The 19,234-nt window shown below is 43.7% G+C and overlaps 1 protein-coding gene across 1 annotated transcript in view; it reads left to right on the top strand.

The window, feature by feature from the left end:
• Positions 1 to 19,234, top strand: part of Mrps27 (mitochondrial ribosomal protein S27) — a 72,393-nt gene that overhangs the window by 18,835 nt on the left and 34,324 nt on the right. The window contains exon 4 of the mRNA XM_021180173.2: positions 1,445 to 1,503. Within this exon, the coding sequence (XP_021035832.1) occupies positions 1,445 to 1,503 (59 nt within the window). The remainder of the gene's footprint in view (positions 1 to 1,444; positions 1,504 to 19,234) is intronic.

Raw genomic sequence — 19,234 nt, 5'->3', positions numbered from 1 at the left:
AGATTGAGAGGCCATTGTTTTCAGGGTGATTCCCCCTCTGGGGGCTGAAATACTCGATTTTCATTTAAACAACACTTGGAACTTTAAAGAGCTGTGGTGTGCATGTTCCAACCTGAACCTCATACTTCTCAGGACGGAAGCCTGTAGCTGTTGATCCAGATGGAGCAGCTGAGTCCCAGAGGGCCCGTGCCATCTGTTTGTGCCAGAGCATGCTATCAGGAGAGCTGCTTTTCAGGCTCAGGGCTGGTGTTTGCACCTCATGTTATCTGCCCTTTAATGGATTTCTAAATCAAACCCAGGGGGCCTGCTTATTTTTAGAAAGTCTCTCTTTTCTTTCCCATCTCTCTCTTCATGAGGCTTTAGTTACACTCACAGCACACCTAGTCTCCTATTCTGTCTTCCGACTTCTCACCTTCGAGCAGAATCCACCCTGGGGAGTATTTCCTGCTCATTTAGATCGTAGGTAAAGAACAGACTCAGAGAGTTTCCAGAGGTTGTTTTTCAAGTGCTGGCGATTGAATCTGGAGCGTCCAGAGTGCTGGTCAAGTACTCTTTACCAATGAGCTGCGTTCACAGCACCAATCAATGCTCACTAGATTTTATAGCTTGAAGAAGCCTCAATCCTAAAACGGTTCCTTCATATCAACACTAAGATCAGAGTGAAGACAGCTAAAATGGAACCCTCCACTTAGATTTTAGTGTTCTGAACACTGTTGTTGCAGAGTTAAGAATCTCCACCATTTTGGAGCTGGAGAGGTGGCTTGATGGTAAAGAGCCCTGGCTGCTCTTGCTGGGGGGCCTGGGTTCAATTCCCAGCATCCACATGGTGGCTCACGCCTGCCCATGACTCCAGTTCCAGGGCTTCTGACACCCTCATACATGCAGTCAAAACACAAATGAACAGAAAATAAAAATGAGTTATATTTATTTTAAAAATGAATCTCCGCCATTTCCACTTTGTGTTCCATGTGTTTGGAGTATAGGATGGAGAGGAAAGACAATAAAGGTGACAGTGTCTGTAAATAGTTCCATGAGACACTCTTGTCTGTATGAGCAAGGTTTGGGTTTGGCTTTTAATGGTGCTTTCTTGCTGCTTGTTTTGTTTTGGACCAAATATAGAAGTACAGAGAAGCTACAGTGTGCCTTTGTTTTTACCAATGTGAAGGGTTTTCAGAAAGGAGCACTACCACAGGAGCCTCATTCCAATAAAAAGAGTGCATACCTTTTAAAGATAAGTGCGCTGGGCGTGGTGGCGCACGCCTTTAATCCCAGCACTCGGGAGGCAGAGGCAGGCGGATTTCTGAGTTCGAGGCCAGCCTGGTCTATAAAGTGAGTTCCAGGACAGCCAGGGCTATACAGATAAAAAAAAAAAAGATAAGTGCATGATCTAGATCAAACATGTGGCACAATTTGTATTCAACCAAGAATTGTTTTTCTCCTCTAGTTTGTGGACAACATTGCATCCCGAGAAGATCTAGATTCTGCAGAGTACTATCTTTACAAGTAAGCGTTTCTGTCACTCTGCTTTCACTCTCACTTTCAGCACCGGGGTTTGGATTTTTCTTCTTCTTTTGTGGTACTGAGAAGTTTGTGTATATGCACACATACAAATGCGTGAGTGTGTGTGCGCGTGTGTGTGTGTGTATGTGTGAGTGTGTGAGATGAACTCAGTTGCATGCAGTCCAGAACAGAAACAAAGATTCATGTCTTTGCTGTCTTCTTTTTCCATGTAGACCATGCCTGAGACTCTAACTCCAAGCTGCTCTGATTCCTCTTTTTCATTATCAGAGTTAGCTTTTTTGAAACATTTCTGTGACTTTGTAGATACTTTTGTGTGCTAAGAGTCTGGGTGAGCCATGCAAGGATAGTGATAGTGATATACTTGTTGTCTAAAGGACCCTGCTTCCCAGCCTAAGAGGAATGTACAAAGCATGCTAAGGCCGGCCTCAGGAAAGGCTTATCAGAATGAAGAGTTAGAAGCTTTACTCTTTTTTTTTTCTTTTGGTTTTTCGAGACAGGGTTTCTCTGTATAGTCCTGCCTGTCCTGGAACTCACTCTGTAAACCAGGGTGGCCTCGAACTCAGAAATCTGCCTGCCTCTGCCTCCCGAGTGCTGAGATTAGAGGCGTGCACCTTGGAGTTTCTCTGGAGTAACTGAAGTCGGGGGTTAAGCTGGGCCATCAGAGACCTGGTCCTTGGAGAAACTTCCACTAGTTAGGCCTTCTGTCGTTATTGTGGCTCACATCCTTACAGAGTGACTTTTGACCTCAGAGTGACCTTAAAAACACAGGCCTACCATTAAGGAGTATCAAGCAACTGCTGCATCACAGAGAGCCTACAACTCCTGGCTGTCCTGCCTGCAGCATTTCTTACTCCCTGAGCAATTCCATCTCCAGCCTTTTGGGGATCAAATGACCCTTTCACGGGGGTCACCTAAGACCATTTTTAAACACAGATATTTACATTACGATTCATAACAGCAGAATTGCAGTTATTGAAGTAGCAGTGAAAATAATTCTACAGTTGGAGGCCACCACAGCATGAGGAGCGGTATTAGGAAGGTGACCACTGACTTAGAGTAATTCTTATTGCTACCATGGCATAGGCTTCCCTCCTTCCCTGTCACAGCCTGTAGCCACCACCATATTTGAACTGTCCAGGAGAAGGCTGATGGACTTGGTGCTGTGGGTCTGGGCATGGGTAGCAATCCCAAGCTCCAGCAGTTCCTAGGACTTGTGGCACATAGCACCTTCTCATCTCTTCCCAGGAGTACACATGAAGTCTCTAGCCATCACAGACAGGAAAGTGTGGGCATGCAGTATCACAGGGTACCAGGGATCTCTACAGGAAGGCTGCTTTGGGGACAGCTGAAGGGACATATGTGTGGGGGCTACGCGCTACTCTCTGTGAGCCGGAGCCGGCCACACTGGGATCCACTCTTTGTGATACAAAATGAAACATGAAGGAAAAGAATGATCTAGTTACCACAGTAAACTGCGGGTGTTTAAGGCAGTCAGTCCATTGACAAAAATATGAAAACAGTGATTCTCTACATCTGAAGGGAAAATTCAAAAAGTAAGGTTAAAGGTGACTCAGTCAGAGGGAAGGTTAAAACTGAGCCCGAGAGTCCGTCAGCAAGCACTTGGAAAGCAGGCTGACTCAGAGCACCAGCTGTGGGGTTGTAACTGAAGCTTCAGCTGAAGTAAGGCACTCAAAAGAGAAACTGACCCAGGAAGAGGGGCCTGAGACAGACCTGAAGCATAGCTGTGGTTTGGCTTGTTCTCTCTGGGAGTGGTCTGCAGCCCCTCTTGAGAAGCCTGGGGCCTGACTGGAGGAAGATGAGGACCAGAGAGAGGGAGAGGTCCAATTGGGCTTCCACAGGCCCTTTGCCTCTGCCAGAGAGGCCATGCCTCCATCTGCTTTCTATGTTGGAGTCTGCAGAGAATATTTATAGAGATCTGCAAGTCGGGAAAGCATAAAAAATGACATTTTAGCATCTCAGTAATGCCTAGCATTTTCTTCTGTTGTGAGTATAAATGACAGATGCCTATTTTATTTGCATCATTTGTCGTTCACACCAATTAAAATCTTTGCTTCTTTTCATTTGTAGCAGCTCCCTTACAACTGCGTTCACTGTGGCCAGTGGTTAGACTGCTTCTGCTCTGGGTCTGCTGCACTGAGGATGCAGTCCGGGCTGCCTTATCCAGAACTTCTTAGTACCTTACAACTGCGTTCACTGTGGCCAGTGGTTAGACTGCTTCTGCTCTGGGTCTGCTGCACTGAGGATGCAGTCCGGGCTGCCTTATCCAGAACTTCTTAGTATCTTGACACTTGTCTTTTGGTGTAATTGGTTTCACTTGGGAAAAAACAGTCTGGAGAGGGGGTCCACAGGCCCCCTCTAGGAGCTCAGGATGTAGAAGACAAAAGCTCCAGGGCCCCTATGAGGCAGGCCTGTGAGCAGTAGGCTCTTTTGCCTGGTCTTCCTGCTTCCTTCCCAGGCCCCCTGAAGCAGTCTGTCTCTGATTTCCTTAATGCAAACACGTTCTTTCCTTATTCCAGCTTGCCCTGTGAAGGAGGACAAGTATGTGGCCGATAGGTATTCAGTCTTCCAAATGAGAAGTTAGGTACTGGGAGTCTCCTGGAGCTGAGGTGTGAGAAGATTCTTCAGGCTCCACGCCACGCTCTGGAGAATAGGGCTGGGGCGGGGTGGGGTGGGTGGGTGGGGACATTTCTGCTTTATTTTGGCATCATCAGAGCCCAGTGTGTGGTGAGGTGAGGCAGCAGCTGCAGCCGCAGCAGCAGGTGAAGATACAGGGACAGTCAGTCAACAGCAGCTGACACAAAGGAGGTCAGCGGTCAGTATAGAGGGAGGACATTTATTGTTCTGTCTTAAGAACTTTCATACCTTCTGCTAATTTTCAAAATAACTAAGCTACAAACCTTTTCTTTTTCTTCTGGGCAGAGAATTTGTGTTGCGGACTTACTGTTTTGCTGCCTTATGAGAGGGAAAAGGCTTCCCGCTTTTACTATCTGTCACCTACAGGGTTCGTAAGCATGAGCTTTGTGGCTCTGTTTGACTGACAGTCTAAGACTGAGATTTCCTAAGTGGTGAGCAAGGTGCGAGAGGGCAAGGTGCTGCCTGTCCTGAGCAGGTCTCCCAGAGCAAGCCTATCGTGAAGGACCAGGCTGGGGTATGACTGTTCCTAAGGGAACTGTGGGAGAAGGATTCAAGCGTGTGATACAGAGTGCAGAGTGATGGGGAGGTTGGGACTACAGATAAAAGGAAGTGCCTGGAGCGTTGGGAGTCTGTGGACTACTCCACTGTTTATTCCGAGAACTGTAGTGTTCTTTATCTCCTTTGGAGCACTGGTGAGCGCGCCCATAAAGTTTCATACAGTGAACATGCCTTTTCCATTTTGGAGACCACCTTTCCTGGGCCTGCTAGTCAGGTTCTGAGCTGGACACATACCCCCTCCATGCTTACCGTCCACACTTAGAGAAGTGAACATGGAGGCCAAATGTGTCTCCATTTTTAGGAAACAAAACTACAGATGTACATGCCATAGGAAAAACACGCCATCAACAAAAGCCACCATCTGTATGGTGGTAGTGAGCTTTCGCTGCTCCCATGTTAGCATTTGATGGCTACACTAACAGCATGCAGCTCTAGCCGTGACACTTCTGCCCTCCTTTTTGGTGACCTCTTTAGTGAGGATATTTGCAAAAGCTCACTTAGGCTTCTGCATTGTTTGGGGGACTGTGGTGGTGAAATGAAACTTGTTCCGGTTACTTCGAAGCATCAGTGATCAGAAGTGGTTATTTAATCTGCAGCATAACAGTCATTCCTGAAGGGTGACAGGAATCTCCAATTATACAACAGATTCTCTACTGAGAGTTTACAGTTCTAAAGTGGCCTGTGGTTTCTGGAGAGCAGCATGGAGAATGTTGACTCTCTACAATGAGAATTCACTGTAGAAAAGGCTGCAGCACTCCAGGAGAGGATCCTTGTCTTAGAATCGGACCCCTGTGTGGTCATGGAGAGCAACGTGCCACCCAGTAATGAGAGGGAGGCTGCTGTATCACGGCCTCAGGCGTCCTTCATCGTTGCTTAGCTGACCTGGCAGATAACAGGAGTCCCTGGGTGGAGAAGGATGACAGGTCAGGAGCAGCTGGGAAGGGACAGATGGCAGCCTGTGTGTCTCCAGGTCCTAGGTTGGCAGCCCACCGAAGGACCAAAATCGCTTCATTTTTCAGTGTTCATAAATGCTGTGGCGGATCCTTGGAAGGTGGGGTTGTACGGACGTCTGTGCCTGCGGGGAGAGGGGAAGTCAGGGCTCCTTAGGAGTGAGCTGCATGCAGGTTTGCGCGGGAATAACTTTTTGAGGTCTTAGAGATTTTGTTCAACAGCTATCTTAAATTTTTCTGTTAACATATTGCTTGGAGCTGGGTAGTTCGAGGCTAGCCTGGTCTACAGAGTGAGTTCCAGGACAGCCAGGGCTATACAGACAAACCCTGTCTCAAAAACAACAACAACAACAACAACAACAAAAAACCAACCCATATTGCATGATCTCTATGAAACTCCAACTTTTTTTTTTTTTTAAGACTAAAGGTCAAAGGGCAGCAAACAGTTCTAGAGTTTTCAGGAACAGTCCCCTTAACTGCTTTCAGGGACGGCAGCTTTAACTCTGCTGCTGCTGTGGCTGTCTTTATTTACCAATCCTCACCGCAAGCCTGGGAAGACACTGAACTATAGTCAGCGCTCTGTACTAGACAAGAGCAAATGGGCCAGCTTGGTTCATGCCTCACCAGATACTCACGAGGGCTTGGTGAGAAGAGCGAGAGCATTGGCCTCTACTACTCCAGAGTCTACTCTTCTTCCCCTGATCTTTTAGCCTGGAGCTAGTGACAAGAACACAGCTCATATACTTTCCTAGCTGTGGCTTACCATTCCCGGAGTGGTCTGAGTGATTGCCACCATCTTTAGTACAATGGGGAGATGACTCAGCACCCATAAGGGCTCTGTTCTAGCAGCCACAGCAGTCCAGCTACTAAGAATACCTGTGTGTCCATCTTTGTATAGTGTCCTTTGTTTCTCTGGGCTAAATTTGTTGTAGAGTTGCTGGAACATATAGAAGATACATGTTTAAGATTTTAAAAAAGATGTATTTTGTGTATAGAAGTACACTGTAGCTGTCGCCAGGCACACCAGAAGAGAACATCAGATCCCATTACAGATGGTTGTGAGCCACCATGTGGTTGCTGGGAATTGAACTCAGGACTTCTGGAAGAATGCAGTGCTCTTAAAGGCTGAGCCATCTCTCCAGCCCTGATATGTGTAACTTTTAAAGAACTTGATAGTTGTTACAAAGTACTTAGCCTGTTTTATAGTCCCAGCGGACTCCCAGTCCTCTGCACTTCCTCTGACAGGTTAAGCTAAACTGATGTGTTTTGATTTTGGTTTAAATTTGCAATTGCCTGATGATTGTCCTTTGACAAAATGTTCAGATTTTCTGCTGTCTTGGTGGTTGATTTCTTTTTACTGAATTTGAAAACTCTTTTTCTGAGTATTATATTTTCATTCACTTACTTTATTTTTCAAAAGCGAGGTTTTACCTTTGATGGAAATCCAGTTCTTTCTGGATTTGTTGTTGTTGGTTTTGGTGTCTTCTACAACATCTCTACCAACTGAACACCATAGATAGTTTTCTCTGATATTTTACTTGAGAATTTTATAATTTTAAGTTCTAGAGTTATGTTTATAAATAGTTAAGGACTTTTTGTTTGTTTGTTTGCTTGCTTGCTTTGTTTTTTTAAAGTTTTGTTTGTTTTTACACAGGATAGAAGATAAGGCTCAAAGTCTGGTTTTTTCTCCTTCCTCCCTCCCTCCCTCCCTCCCTCCCTCCCTCCCTCCCTCCCTCCCTCCCTCCCTCTTTCTCTCTCTCTCTCTCTTTCTTTCTTCCTTTCCTTTCCTTTCCTTTCCTTTCCTTTCCTTTCCTTTCCTTTCCTTTCCTTTCCTTTCCTTTCCTTTCCTTTCTTTTCCTTTCCTTTTTTTCATTAAAACACCTAATTTTATCCAGGCCATTTACTGTAAGCACAACACTCTTTTCACTTCGCCCTGAACCTCTTGGAAATAATTTTCATATGACTTTTTGTTCTATTGATATCCATTTTGCTTTATTTGGTATACAAATATCTTGTCTTGCTGGCTATAGTTTTTAATATAGTCTTTTCCTTAGATAATATGGATATTCTAACCTGGCTCTGCTTTATCAAAGTTCTTTTAAAAAGTCTAATTAGGTCTTTCCATGCTATGTTTGCCTCATGTGTGCACACATTTACATCTCCATGTGGTTTAAGATGTAGTTTGTGTATGAGTGCTTTGCCTACGTGTATGTATGTGCACCGCGCGCATGCCTGGTACCCACAGAGGCCACAAAAGGGTATCGGATCCCCTTTTATTAGTATTAAAGGGAACTGTTCTAAAACAGTCTGGAGTTATTGATGGGTATGAGCTGCCATGTTGGATGCTGTGATCCAAGCCTTCATTTCTGCAAGAGTGGCCAGTGCTCTTAACTGCTGAGCCATCTCTCCAGCCCACACATGCATTCTTTCTTTTTGTTTTTTTGGTTTGTTTGTTGAGAGGGTCTTTAATGTATAGCCTTGACTGGCCTGGAGCACTGTGTAGTCCAGGCTGGCACCGAACTTACAGAGATCTGCCTGCGTGTGCCTCCCTAGTGCTGTAATTAAAAAGGTGTGCCACCATGCCTGGTATGCACTCTTAATGTGGAGGAACTAGGAGCAAACAAATCAACAAAATGTATTAAATGTCTAGTATTTATTTGGATAAAAGAAAAGGGGGTAAATATAGGGACATGGAGATACAGATTAATTGTGTCAATTAGCTGTTCTTTTTCTGTTGAAATAACTGCTCTGACAAGGTTTGAAATGAGAATACATGAGGACAAACACCAACTTCTGTGTCCATAAGATGAATCCGATCAGTTTATAAGGGAGGTTCTAAAGCCAATAGGAGATAGAAGAACAGTTTCTTAATTCGCTGAAACTGTGGTGTATTCAAAGGAAAGACATGGTATAATCACTACAAATCAAAAAGACTGCAGATCCATAAGGATGAATATGTATGTGAAGCTGTTCAGAGTCCAGGCAAACCCACATGTAATAGGTAAGTTCCCTGTGTTTATAACAAGGGTTACGGTGGGGGCTGGAGAGATGGCTCAGCGGGTAAGAGCACTGAGTGCTCTGCCCGAGGTCACATCCCAGCAACCACATCTCAGCTCGAAACCATCTGTAATGGGATCTGGTGTCCTCTTCTGGTGTGTCTGAAGACAGCTACAGTGTATTTATATAATAAATAAATAAATAAATCTTTTTAAAAAAACAAACAAACAAGGTTAATGTTTTAAAATATGTTTGGGGTAAAAGGAAAGAGGCATTAATGCTGTCACCCACAAATATGCATAAAAAAAGGTAGGACCTGAGTGGTAAAGTTGAGGTTAGAACTGACTTTGTGGGGCCTGCCATCAGAGAGAGGCACCTGTGGAGACCACTGAGGGCTAAGGTTGCTAGACAGAGGGAGAAAGGATTGCAGAAATGGTAAAAGAATGAGTGCTTGATGTATATTTATATATGCTGTGGGGTAAGTCACAGAATTATTAGGTGACAAGTTATGGTTTGTGTGGCATGTGTGCATGTTCTGTGATACATGTGTGTATATATGCACAGGAGTATGTACATAGGATGCCTTTGAGTCGTAAGTACTGTCATACAAAAGCTGTTAACAGTGCTTTCTTTCAGGAAGTACTCCTGGGCAATTTTTCATTGAATTCTGTCTTGGACCTTTTGAATTTTATGTTGTGAGTGTGTATTTCTTAGTCAAGAAGAACTTTTTTAATGACCCACAAGGTAATTATCATCAGTAGACTCTTGAGAAATGTGTATTATAACAAAGGTATTCATTCCATGAAGATTAATGATAATTTTTTTTTACTTAAATGGTTAAAAGTAGGAAGGAAATTAATTTTCCCTGCTTGCAGTGATAAAGATCTGACCTGTGGTAATCAGCGGTAGAAATGGAGAGAGAAATGGATTATACACAGGAGGGGAAAATAAATCAACAGTTAATGAAGAGTTGAAAGCAAAGAGGGTTGGAGATGAAGCCCTGGCTAATGGGAAAAGGACCGGAACATGGCTGAAGCGCTGCCTTGGAAGCAGTTGGGGGGCAGGGGGAGGCTGGACATTCACTTTGTTATGGACACCTCCGTGTTTCTAGGTTGCTGTCCTCTGCCTACTGATCATACTTAGTCGTTAGAGGAGAGCTGGCTACAGAGCTTTGGAGGAAGCACAGTTGCCAAAGCATTGCCATTGGCTCTGCCTGGCATTCTGGCAGCAGCTGGGAACCTGGAGTCTAGGTGGCCTCTGAGGCTTCTCTACTTTAGAATCTGAATTGAAATTGAAGCCACATCTGTAAAGTCTGGGGTGAGCAAGTCAGGTTCTAGAAACCATGGGTGGAAACCTGATTTGAACCTGGGGCTTAGGAAGCAGGCCAGCATATCTGCCTGTGCATGGTCTCTTCAGAGGCAGTCTCAGTGGTAACCAGAACAGAGGTGGGATGAGACCTTAAATTGTGACGGAGAGACAGTCAGCCCTAAATAAAGGCCAACATATAGAGATCAGCAGCCATATAACCGCCTGTTGTATTGTGGAGGGTGGGTGCTTTCAAGCCTTGATAGCAGAATGGGAGAGGCAGTTTAAGCTCCAGTTTGATGTGTGACTTGGAGCCTGTTAAGCTGACTGTAGATACCGGCTCCCCGGGGGAACACCTGGCTTTCTCATTAAGCCTAAAGCCTCAGACCCTGTGAGCATGAGGGCCTGGTCTGCTTAGCTTCTCAGAAACACTGCATGCTTAAATGGTATTGTCAGCATTTCACTCAGTTCTGTCATGATTAACAAACAAAAAAGCAGTCCATGTAAGACTAGATCACAGAAAGACTGGGGCTTCTGATCCGTTGTGGGTTTCAGTCATAAATAGTCTTAGTGATCCCCGCTGACTTTCTGTGCAGTTTATCCTTACGTCTCCTGCCTCTGAAAGGCTCACAAAGCACATAGTCTCTGAGTTGTTTCCTGCAGTACAGTCCTTTGTCAACAGCTCTTTCTATTGGCTGTTTTCATGACTAACATAGTCAGGAACCTTGAACCAAGCTGGTGGGATGCAGAGACAAACTAAAGCCTGCTTATGTGCAGTATCTGCACGTGAGTTTGCAGCTTGCTTCTAGGAGCTGCCACAGTGTTAGAGGGCGGAGCAGATGAGCAGAGGCTTAGGGGGAGTTCGTGGGAGGGAGCAGGAGTTGCAGTTGGTTGCATCATGACTTTTAAGGCCAAGAGCAAGTCAATCCTTAAGTATTTCCAGATGTTCTATGTCTAGGGAAGGGGATACTTAGAACCTTTGTGAATTCTCTTCACTGATCGTGACTGCTGTGATTTTCATGATAGATTTCCCATTATGTTTGTGCTCAGACAGGGGTTTTGGAGGCCTGTTCTGTTTCTTTAAATATCAACGTTGGTTTTAAGACAGCATCCCCATTTTCTAGGTGAGCTTGGGACTTAAAGAAGTCTTTCATAGACTAAGCAGCCAGTGAGGGAAATACTCACCGCTTCATGGTCTGTACTGCTTCATGGTCCATACTGCTTCATGGTCTGTACTGCTTCATGGTCCATACTGCTTCATGGTCCATACTGCTTCATGGTCCATACTGCTTCATGGTCTGTACTGCTTCATGGTCCGTACTGCTTCATGGTCCATACTGCTTCATGGTCCATACTGCTTCATGGTCCGTACTGCTTCATGGTCCATACTGCTTCATGGTCCATACTGCTTCATGGTCTGTACTGCTTCATGGTCTGTACTGCTTCATGGTCCATACTTAGGGGCAGGGGCGGGGTGTTGGGTGCCGCCCAGAGGTGATAGATAATCCAGGAGGTCTTCATTGCTAAAAGCCTTGGCACAGTTGATAGGAAAGGCATGGGAAGAATGTTAAAATGAGACTCTGAGGGTCTCATAGGTACAGATCACCCCAGTTCTCAGCTTGCTGAGTTAGTGGTAGGTAGTGAAAGGTATCATGTATGTCTCTCACAAGGAATACAGTGTTCCCAGAGCACAGCCACAGTGGCCTCCCATCCTGAGAGTGGCCTGTGCTTTCTGCTTTGTTTCCTGTCCTCTGTTTTGTCTCATCCATGCTTGCCCTGACTTTTAGTGTAACTTCTGAGCCTTCCTTAAAATCATATCTCAGCTACTTATGACTTGTCAGAAAATGACTTGTATTTACCTGAGAAGCAGTTTTAAAGTAAGTTCAGTTGTGCTCTCTGAGGTCAGGTTCCAGCCTTGAGAGTCAGGTGTGGCATATGCTAACAGAGTTAACATATACATAACATATGCAACACTGTTACGCCCTCCACCCCTCCCTCTTTACTAATCGATATTAAATAATACTCCTGTCTCATAGGTAGGAGGCTTGGAGGAATTGTTTAAAAGCTGCTGCAGGGGTCTCGAGCAGAGAAGGTGAATGGTTACTGAGATTTAGCTTAAATATTAGCCATGCTTCGACCCTGAAAGATCAAGGACTATTTTTCTCTTCACTTTTCTTTAAGGGAAATTGTGTTTTAAATCAGATTTTGGTTTTTAAACCCATTATTCCCCAGTGATCTTTGCCAGATTTAACTAAGGATATCAACAGTCCAGGCCTCAGCAGGATTCAGAAATGGGGAAAGACAGGTAGGTGCTTATGAAGGGTGCTCAGTACCCAGAGGGAAAGGATGTCAAATTTGGGGGAAGCATCCTGATCCTAAAAGACATCAGGTTGCCCTATAAATAGCTACAAGTTGCAAAGCTTTACGGCAGCCATAGCAGACCAAAAGGGGGCAGCAGAGAGTCATCTGCGTTCTGTCTGCAGGGAAGGGATTCCCAAGTAGAAAAAGCCTGCCCCAAATCCAAGCTTAGCCCGATGCTACTGAGTTGGTAACCACAGCACAGAAGAGATATCGACTAGGGGTTCTGGGCTGCAGACAGTCACACAGCTGAGAGAAAACGTGTATGTCTCTTCTGATGATAGAGCAAGCAGCAGCTCGGCGTGGCTGAAGCTGTCGGCTCTTCTCAGCACTCCTCTTTCCCTGATGGAGAAGTTGAGTAACCTGCTTGTGTAGCCCATTGCTACATGGAAGGTTGGTTGATCTACTGTGGCCTTCAAGGTTAGGATGAAACAGACAACATTTTCCACATTTCAAAAATAGAAAAAGACAATTAAGGCCTTTAACTTTTATAAAGGAAAAAAAAAGTCTCTATTTTAATGTTTCCTGGCAATCTTTTTATTATATCTCCATTTATCTGTTTTAAGTGAATCTGTTTAAGTTAATTCAGATTTCACTTATAAAGTTAATGTAATTTTTGCAGAATTATTTGAAGACCTAAGAAGATAATCCTAAAATTGAGTGAAAGAATAAATGGCCATGAATACTCGCGCTGGGTTACGGGGGCGGGCAGGGGAGGGGTTGTTTTTGGTTTTCTAGTTTATTGGGCCTCTAGTGACTATGGAATAGCTTTGAATTAAGTGACATTTTCTCATTTCTTTTTGTTTTTATACAAGACTGATACTTTTTAGCCCAGTAAATTAACCCCCAATTAATGTATGCTTTTGTTTTTAGCATGTATATGTTCATATAGAATCACATTAATTATGAGATATAGATTTATACATATATACCTTATATTCCTTACATACTTAATACCTTATATACATATATATACCTTATATACTTACATACCTATATGCATAAAACATATGTCCCTAGTCATTTTTATGCCATTTATTGAACAATCCATGATCCATGTTGTGCTTTGACATAGGAAGTAGTCTACAGTTCTGCCTGTATCAGTGCTCTTCTATCATGAAGCATGTTTAGCAGCCTCATTAGTTCTCAGACGTATTTTCCAGATGCTTCGTTTGAATGTGTAGTTCCTGCATCCTCCTCCCAGTGGGGACTTAGATGGTAGCTGAGCTCCTCAGAGATGTGGCCACAAACCTCAGATAGCCTATAGGGCTTTTTCACTGATAATAATCATAATCCAATGTCCTCATTCTCATCCTCTCCTAGAAGAGCCTGCAGATTCCAAGGGGAGGCCTTCCAGATCCCCCTCTTTTGTAGATGAAAGATATAAACCCAGAAACCTTTCCAAGGCCAAACAGCTAGAGACTGACCAAAGACCTTACCCTGGATTTTTTTGGTTCTTCCTCTGAGCCTGAGGGAACATTGTTTCCATATCATCCAGTCTCATAAAAACATTGTTTGCCTGCTCCACAAATGTCCGGTCAGGTTAGCTTCACATCCCCTCAGCAGAGTGCTGCTCCTGAAAGCACACTCTGGTATTTGTGGTGTGTTTATGTCACCTTCTGTAGTGGTGTCGAAACACTCCTTCCTATCCCGGAACACCCATGGAACAAAGAGAGCAGAGAGGCAGAAATAGCCTGGGTTTGTTTGCTCATGTCAGTAGAGATCTATAAACTGCTGGGCTTTTGGAAGATATTTTAATAGAGGGTGATTTTCAAGCTAAGGCTGTGTGCTGACAATAGTGCTGTAAGTTTATCATATTTATGACTTCTAGATTTTATTTGAAGGAGTTGATGAAAGACTTTAGAGATGGGCTTTTTCCCTGCTACAATGTAAAGTTAGCTTTCGCCTATGGACAGAGTGTAGATTTGAAGTCAAGGCTGGCGTCTTAGGCTGACCTTAATGTACTTGTTTATTGAGGTGAGAATTGCTGAAGACGTTCTAATGCCGTGTCCGCCCCGCCCCCCTCCACCCACCTTCTCTTGGCTTTCACTTGTTAGTATTACCTTTCTTTGTAGATGATAATCATTTGGGCTCCACTCTCAGGTCCTTCTAGCCAAGTACTTTGTGGTACTTCTGCGTTCCCTAGATACTTATTTGGAAAGCGACACTGGAGCACTTTATTTCTCAGAATTTTGATATCTTATTATGGTAAAATAGTACAGAGTCTCTTTTATTTGTTTTGATATCTTCATCTTTGGCAGCAATAAGTCTGACCCTTCCCCTGTGGACAGAGTGTATTCTCTCTCTGGAGCACGGCCAGCTATGGTTCGCGTGTTGAGGATAATTCTATCATAGTGACTTTGTGATCTCTGCACCGGAACATTGCTGATCTTTAGTAAATGTTTGTTTGCCTCGATGACTGAATGAAATTTATAAGCCAATTAATATTTAAAGCTCTGATTGTGTGCATGTTGTTTTCCTCTGTTCATACATCATTTGAACTCGTCTAATGAGCAAATGAGGATAACTTGGGGGTGCATTTTCAAATAGATTACATAGTGAAGTGGGGCCATGCTGTGGTAAGCAGTAAGCACTGGGCTGGAACCCACATGTCTGTGTGGTTCCACCAACACAAACAGTCTGAGTCTTGTCAAGTTGCTTAAGCCTTGCTGATCTCAGCTTCTTCATCTTTAAAGTAAATAGAGAAAACTAGAAACCACTCTCCCCTGCCTGTGGAAATGCTCTGGAAAGAGTCAAGCCTGGTCTAAGCTACAGAGGAACTGTGTTCTCTGTGGGACTGACTCTAGGGCTCTGAGCTCCCCTTGGGAGACAAGGAGACTCCTCAGCCATGAAGCCAGCATGCTTGCTAAGGTGAGAGCAGACCCATGAAGCCAATGGTAGCCATTCTGGTCCTATGTCTATGTTCCCTCCCCTAGCCCAGTCCAGTTTTCCTTCTCATTTCTTCCCACAGTCATGCCAGCTGTAGAATCCTAGCACATGGGAGAAAGGCAGGACTATTTGGGGAGCTTCGTTTACGTCAGTACAAGCCCAGGCGTGTTGTTCTTAGGTTCCTTTTCTCAGTTAGGTGCAGGGCAGTTATGGGAATAGCATACATAGGGAATGTCTATGGTTTTCCCTCTTCCTCACTGGGCTTAGAACTGTTGAGACAGGAGCTGGTGATTGTCTGGAGGAGGACAAAGAGACAGTGGGCATATCTGCCTTTGTATCTGGCTCTTTTAAGCCAGTTGCTTTTCCCTCTGTCTTTTGTCTCTGCCCGTGGTGGGATATTATCTTAGGCCAAGCTCCAAACAATTTTCTGATTTTGTTTCTACTATCTGTATTTGTTTTATTTATAGTACCTTCAAAGATAATAAAAATAAGATAATTAACCAATGTATCAGGGCCGGATGAAGTAATGTACAGTTTTAATCCCAGCATTCAGACGACAGAGGCAAGTGGATCTTTGCATTCAAGGACAGCCTGGTCTACAGAGAGCACTGACACACAGTGCTGCATAGTAAGATCCTAATCTTGTCTCATTAAACAAGGAAGTAGATCTGTTTGAAGTCAATAATCTTGATTTTTCGTAACAGAACCACCATTCTGTCTCTCTTAGGACATAGATATTACAAGTTATACTAATGATTTCCTGGATTTGCAATTCCCAGTTGTAGATGGACAGATGAATATCACTACCCAGTTATTTTATAACTTTGAGACATCTGTTGAAGCCAACTTTGCTTATTGAGGTGACAAACCAGTGTGACTCATGCTCTGTGTCCAGTCATCAGTCATCACTGCCACTCACTGAGAGTAAGGAGAGCAGTAAAATGGTTATCCAACCTCAGGTCCCCAGGCTGTCCTGGTCTTTCTGGAAGCGCATAAACTGTCTAACAGTGTTCCAGCCAACTCTTCCAGCCAGGTATCGCTGTAATATAATCCTCACACGTAGGGAATCATCTCTCCTGGTTCCTCCATTATCATGCCGCAAGTATTGTACTTTCTACATAAACTGAGCAGTGCTCTGGCAGCCAGGATTTGATCCTTTTAAAGTTGGCTAAGTCTTAAATGAACGCCAGGCTGAGGTCTCTTTCCACACCATTCCAGCCAGTGGTGACCTTCTGGAGGGCACAGCCTGCCCCTTTTCCCTTCTCCCAGGTACACTGACCACATGGGCCTGGCTGTGTGACATCATCAAGCTTTGAGGATAGCAGTGTTTTGAGAAAACTTTCTTGAATTAAACCTCAGAATTCACAGTTCTTTTATCTTCAAATGCTGGCAGGAAGTAATAAGCGTTCGGTGACTGAGTGAGTGTGTGACTGAATGACCGACTGAGAGACTGATTGACTGTGAGACTGACTGACTGAGTAAATGACTGACTGAGTGACTGACTGACTGGCTGACTGACTGACTGACTGACTGACTGACTGACTGACTGACTGACTTAGTATGGACTGGCTGTCACTGTAAGCTTCAGGCTAGAATCATTGTCTCCATTTCTTCTCATGGAAGTGCTCTGACTTGGGTGTTTGAGCTCTCCTCAGACTAGTCGCGTATGTGCTTCTCACACTTGCCTCTGTGAAGCCTACTGCCAACCTTGCTTTTTCATTGTGCATTACCTCCCTAAGGCTGCCATTACAAAGTACCACAGACTGAGTAGCTCAAAACCCAAAGAAATTTATTTTCTTCCATAGCATCCTTCTGGCTTCCTTGGCATTGCATGGCTTGTAGATGCACCATTCTGACCACCTGACACTTTCCTATGTGTGTCTGTGACTCTTTTAAGGACACCAGTTGTATTAAAGTAGGACACAGCTCTCTGTAAGCTCATCTCATTTGATTGCCATCATTCCTAGGAAAGTCATGTTCTTAGGTACTGGAGATTAATATGTTCTTTAGGGGAGGTATTCGGCCTGGAATTCTGATGGAATATATATATAACAGAAAACTCACGGCTTTAAAGTACATCCCAACTTTGTGCAATAACTACCTGAGCCTAAAATATTTCCATCGCTCCAAAGGAAACATTTTATCACTCCTTTGCCCATGAAGCAGCTAGACCTAGTTACGTCTCAGCTATTTGGCGGACACCATGTGAAGCCGTTGTTTTTCACCACCTCTCCCCAGCCCCTGGCAGCCTTGGCTCTACCTTCTGTTTCTGTGAATTTATCTATTCTATTCTTATCTTTATTACATATGTCATATATATTAATATGCTGTTTTGTCTTTGTTGTTGATCTATAAAAATAATTTTTATATTCTGCATACTAGACCCTTACCAAATACATAATTTGCAGATGTTTCCAATTATGATTTACTGTGTAGGTTTTTCCACATTTTATAATGATAATGTCTTTTAATATACAAAAGTTTTAAATTTACTTAAATTCTAATTAATCTGTTTTTCTTTCATTATCATATCTGAGACTCCATTGCTAAACCACATGCTGAGAAGACTTCACCTGTCTTTTCCTCTGAGGCCTTTTTTTTTTATTATTTTTTTAGATTTATTTATTTATTTATTATATGTAAGTACACTGTAGCTGTCTTCAGACACTCCAGAAGAGGGAGTCAGATCTCGTTACGGATGGTTGTGAGCCACCATGTGGTTGCTGGGATTTGAACTCCGGACCTTCGGAAGAGCAGTCGGGTTCCCTTACCCACTGAGCCATCTCACCAGCCCCTCCTCTGAGGTCTTATTTATGTCTTGAGACTTGTGATTAGGTCACTGACACATTTTGAATTTTTGGTAGTACTGTGCATATTACTAGATGTTGTGTCCTGGTACTGAGAAATACTCCCCCACCTCAGTAATATGCTCTGTTAAAATTTACTTTGTAAATGTAAGAGGAAGCCATAGGAGACAGTCAGGTAGATGCTTCCTAGAGGAGTCTGCCTTTCAGCACATGAAAGGGTTCATCCAAACACAGGTCTTACTATAGCTCAGAGTCCTCAGGATTTCAAGAGCAGGAAGTGGTTGATTGTTATTCCTAAGCCAGCAGTTGTACTTCCATCTTAGAACCCTGCTCTGTACTGTATCCAGTACTCAGTACTCAGTACAGCCACCAGAACTGCAGTGGCCTAAGGTACAGTTTGCTCTACTTGTCTTCAGGCTGTAGCAGAAAGTGGATTAGTGGGCAACTGACAGGACAGCAAGGAAGTGATGGACGACGGTATCCAGTTCTTGTTCGCCTTCATGGTGTGGATATTGCTTATGGTATATTGCATTCCATCCCCACTTATGAAACTCAAATACTAGACTCTCAACCTTCAACTGCCCAGTAGTTCAGTTTTTTAAAACTCCTGTTCTTGAACCAACATGATGGCTCAGTGGGTAAAAGTGCTTGCCACTAAACCTAAGGATTTGAGTTCAGTCCGCAGGATCCACACAGTAGAAGGAGAAAACTGACTTCAAGTTGCCCCTGGCTTCCACACGTTATGGTATGTCTGCATACATGGCTGCACACCCATATAAATAAATACATGCAGTAAACATTTTTTAAAAATATGGTTCTTGTTATACTATAGTACAAAAATGCAGGACAACTCCTGGTGCACTCAGTTGGTGGTGGGGTTTTGTTTTGTTTTGTTTTTCATTAATCTCTGGGAGGTTTTTTTGTTTTGTTTTAGTTGTTTCAGTCAAGTTTTGATCATCGTTATTGTCACAACGTGAAGTGGTTTTCAGGAACATATGCAAGATGCCACGTAAGTGTAGATGATTTAGTTAATTATAGCAGGAAATAGCGGGAAACTTGGCATTTTATTGTCCTGGAAACAGCCCAGCATTTCATGCATATTTTGAGTGACCTAATTACTTAGAACATCCTGAATAACTACTTCACCCTTACTTCAAATGCTCTTACCTGGTACATTTTTTTATTATGTAATGA

This window comes from Mus caroli, unplaced genomic scaffold, assembly GCF_978045245.1.
Source record: "Mus caroli unplaced genomic scaffold, Mus_caroli_1 scaffold_15, whole genome shotgun sequence".
Classification (NCBI taxonomy): Eukaryota; Metazoa; Chordata; class Mammalia; order Rodentia; family Muridae; genus Mus; species Mus caroli.
The sequence above is the reverse complement of the archived record's forward strand: the minus strand, read 5'-3'. Positions and strand labels throughout refer to the sequence as shown.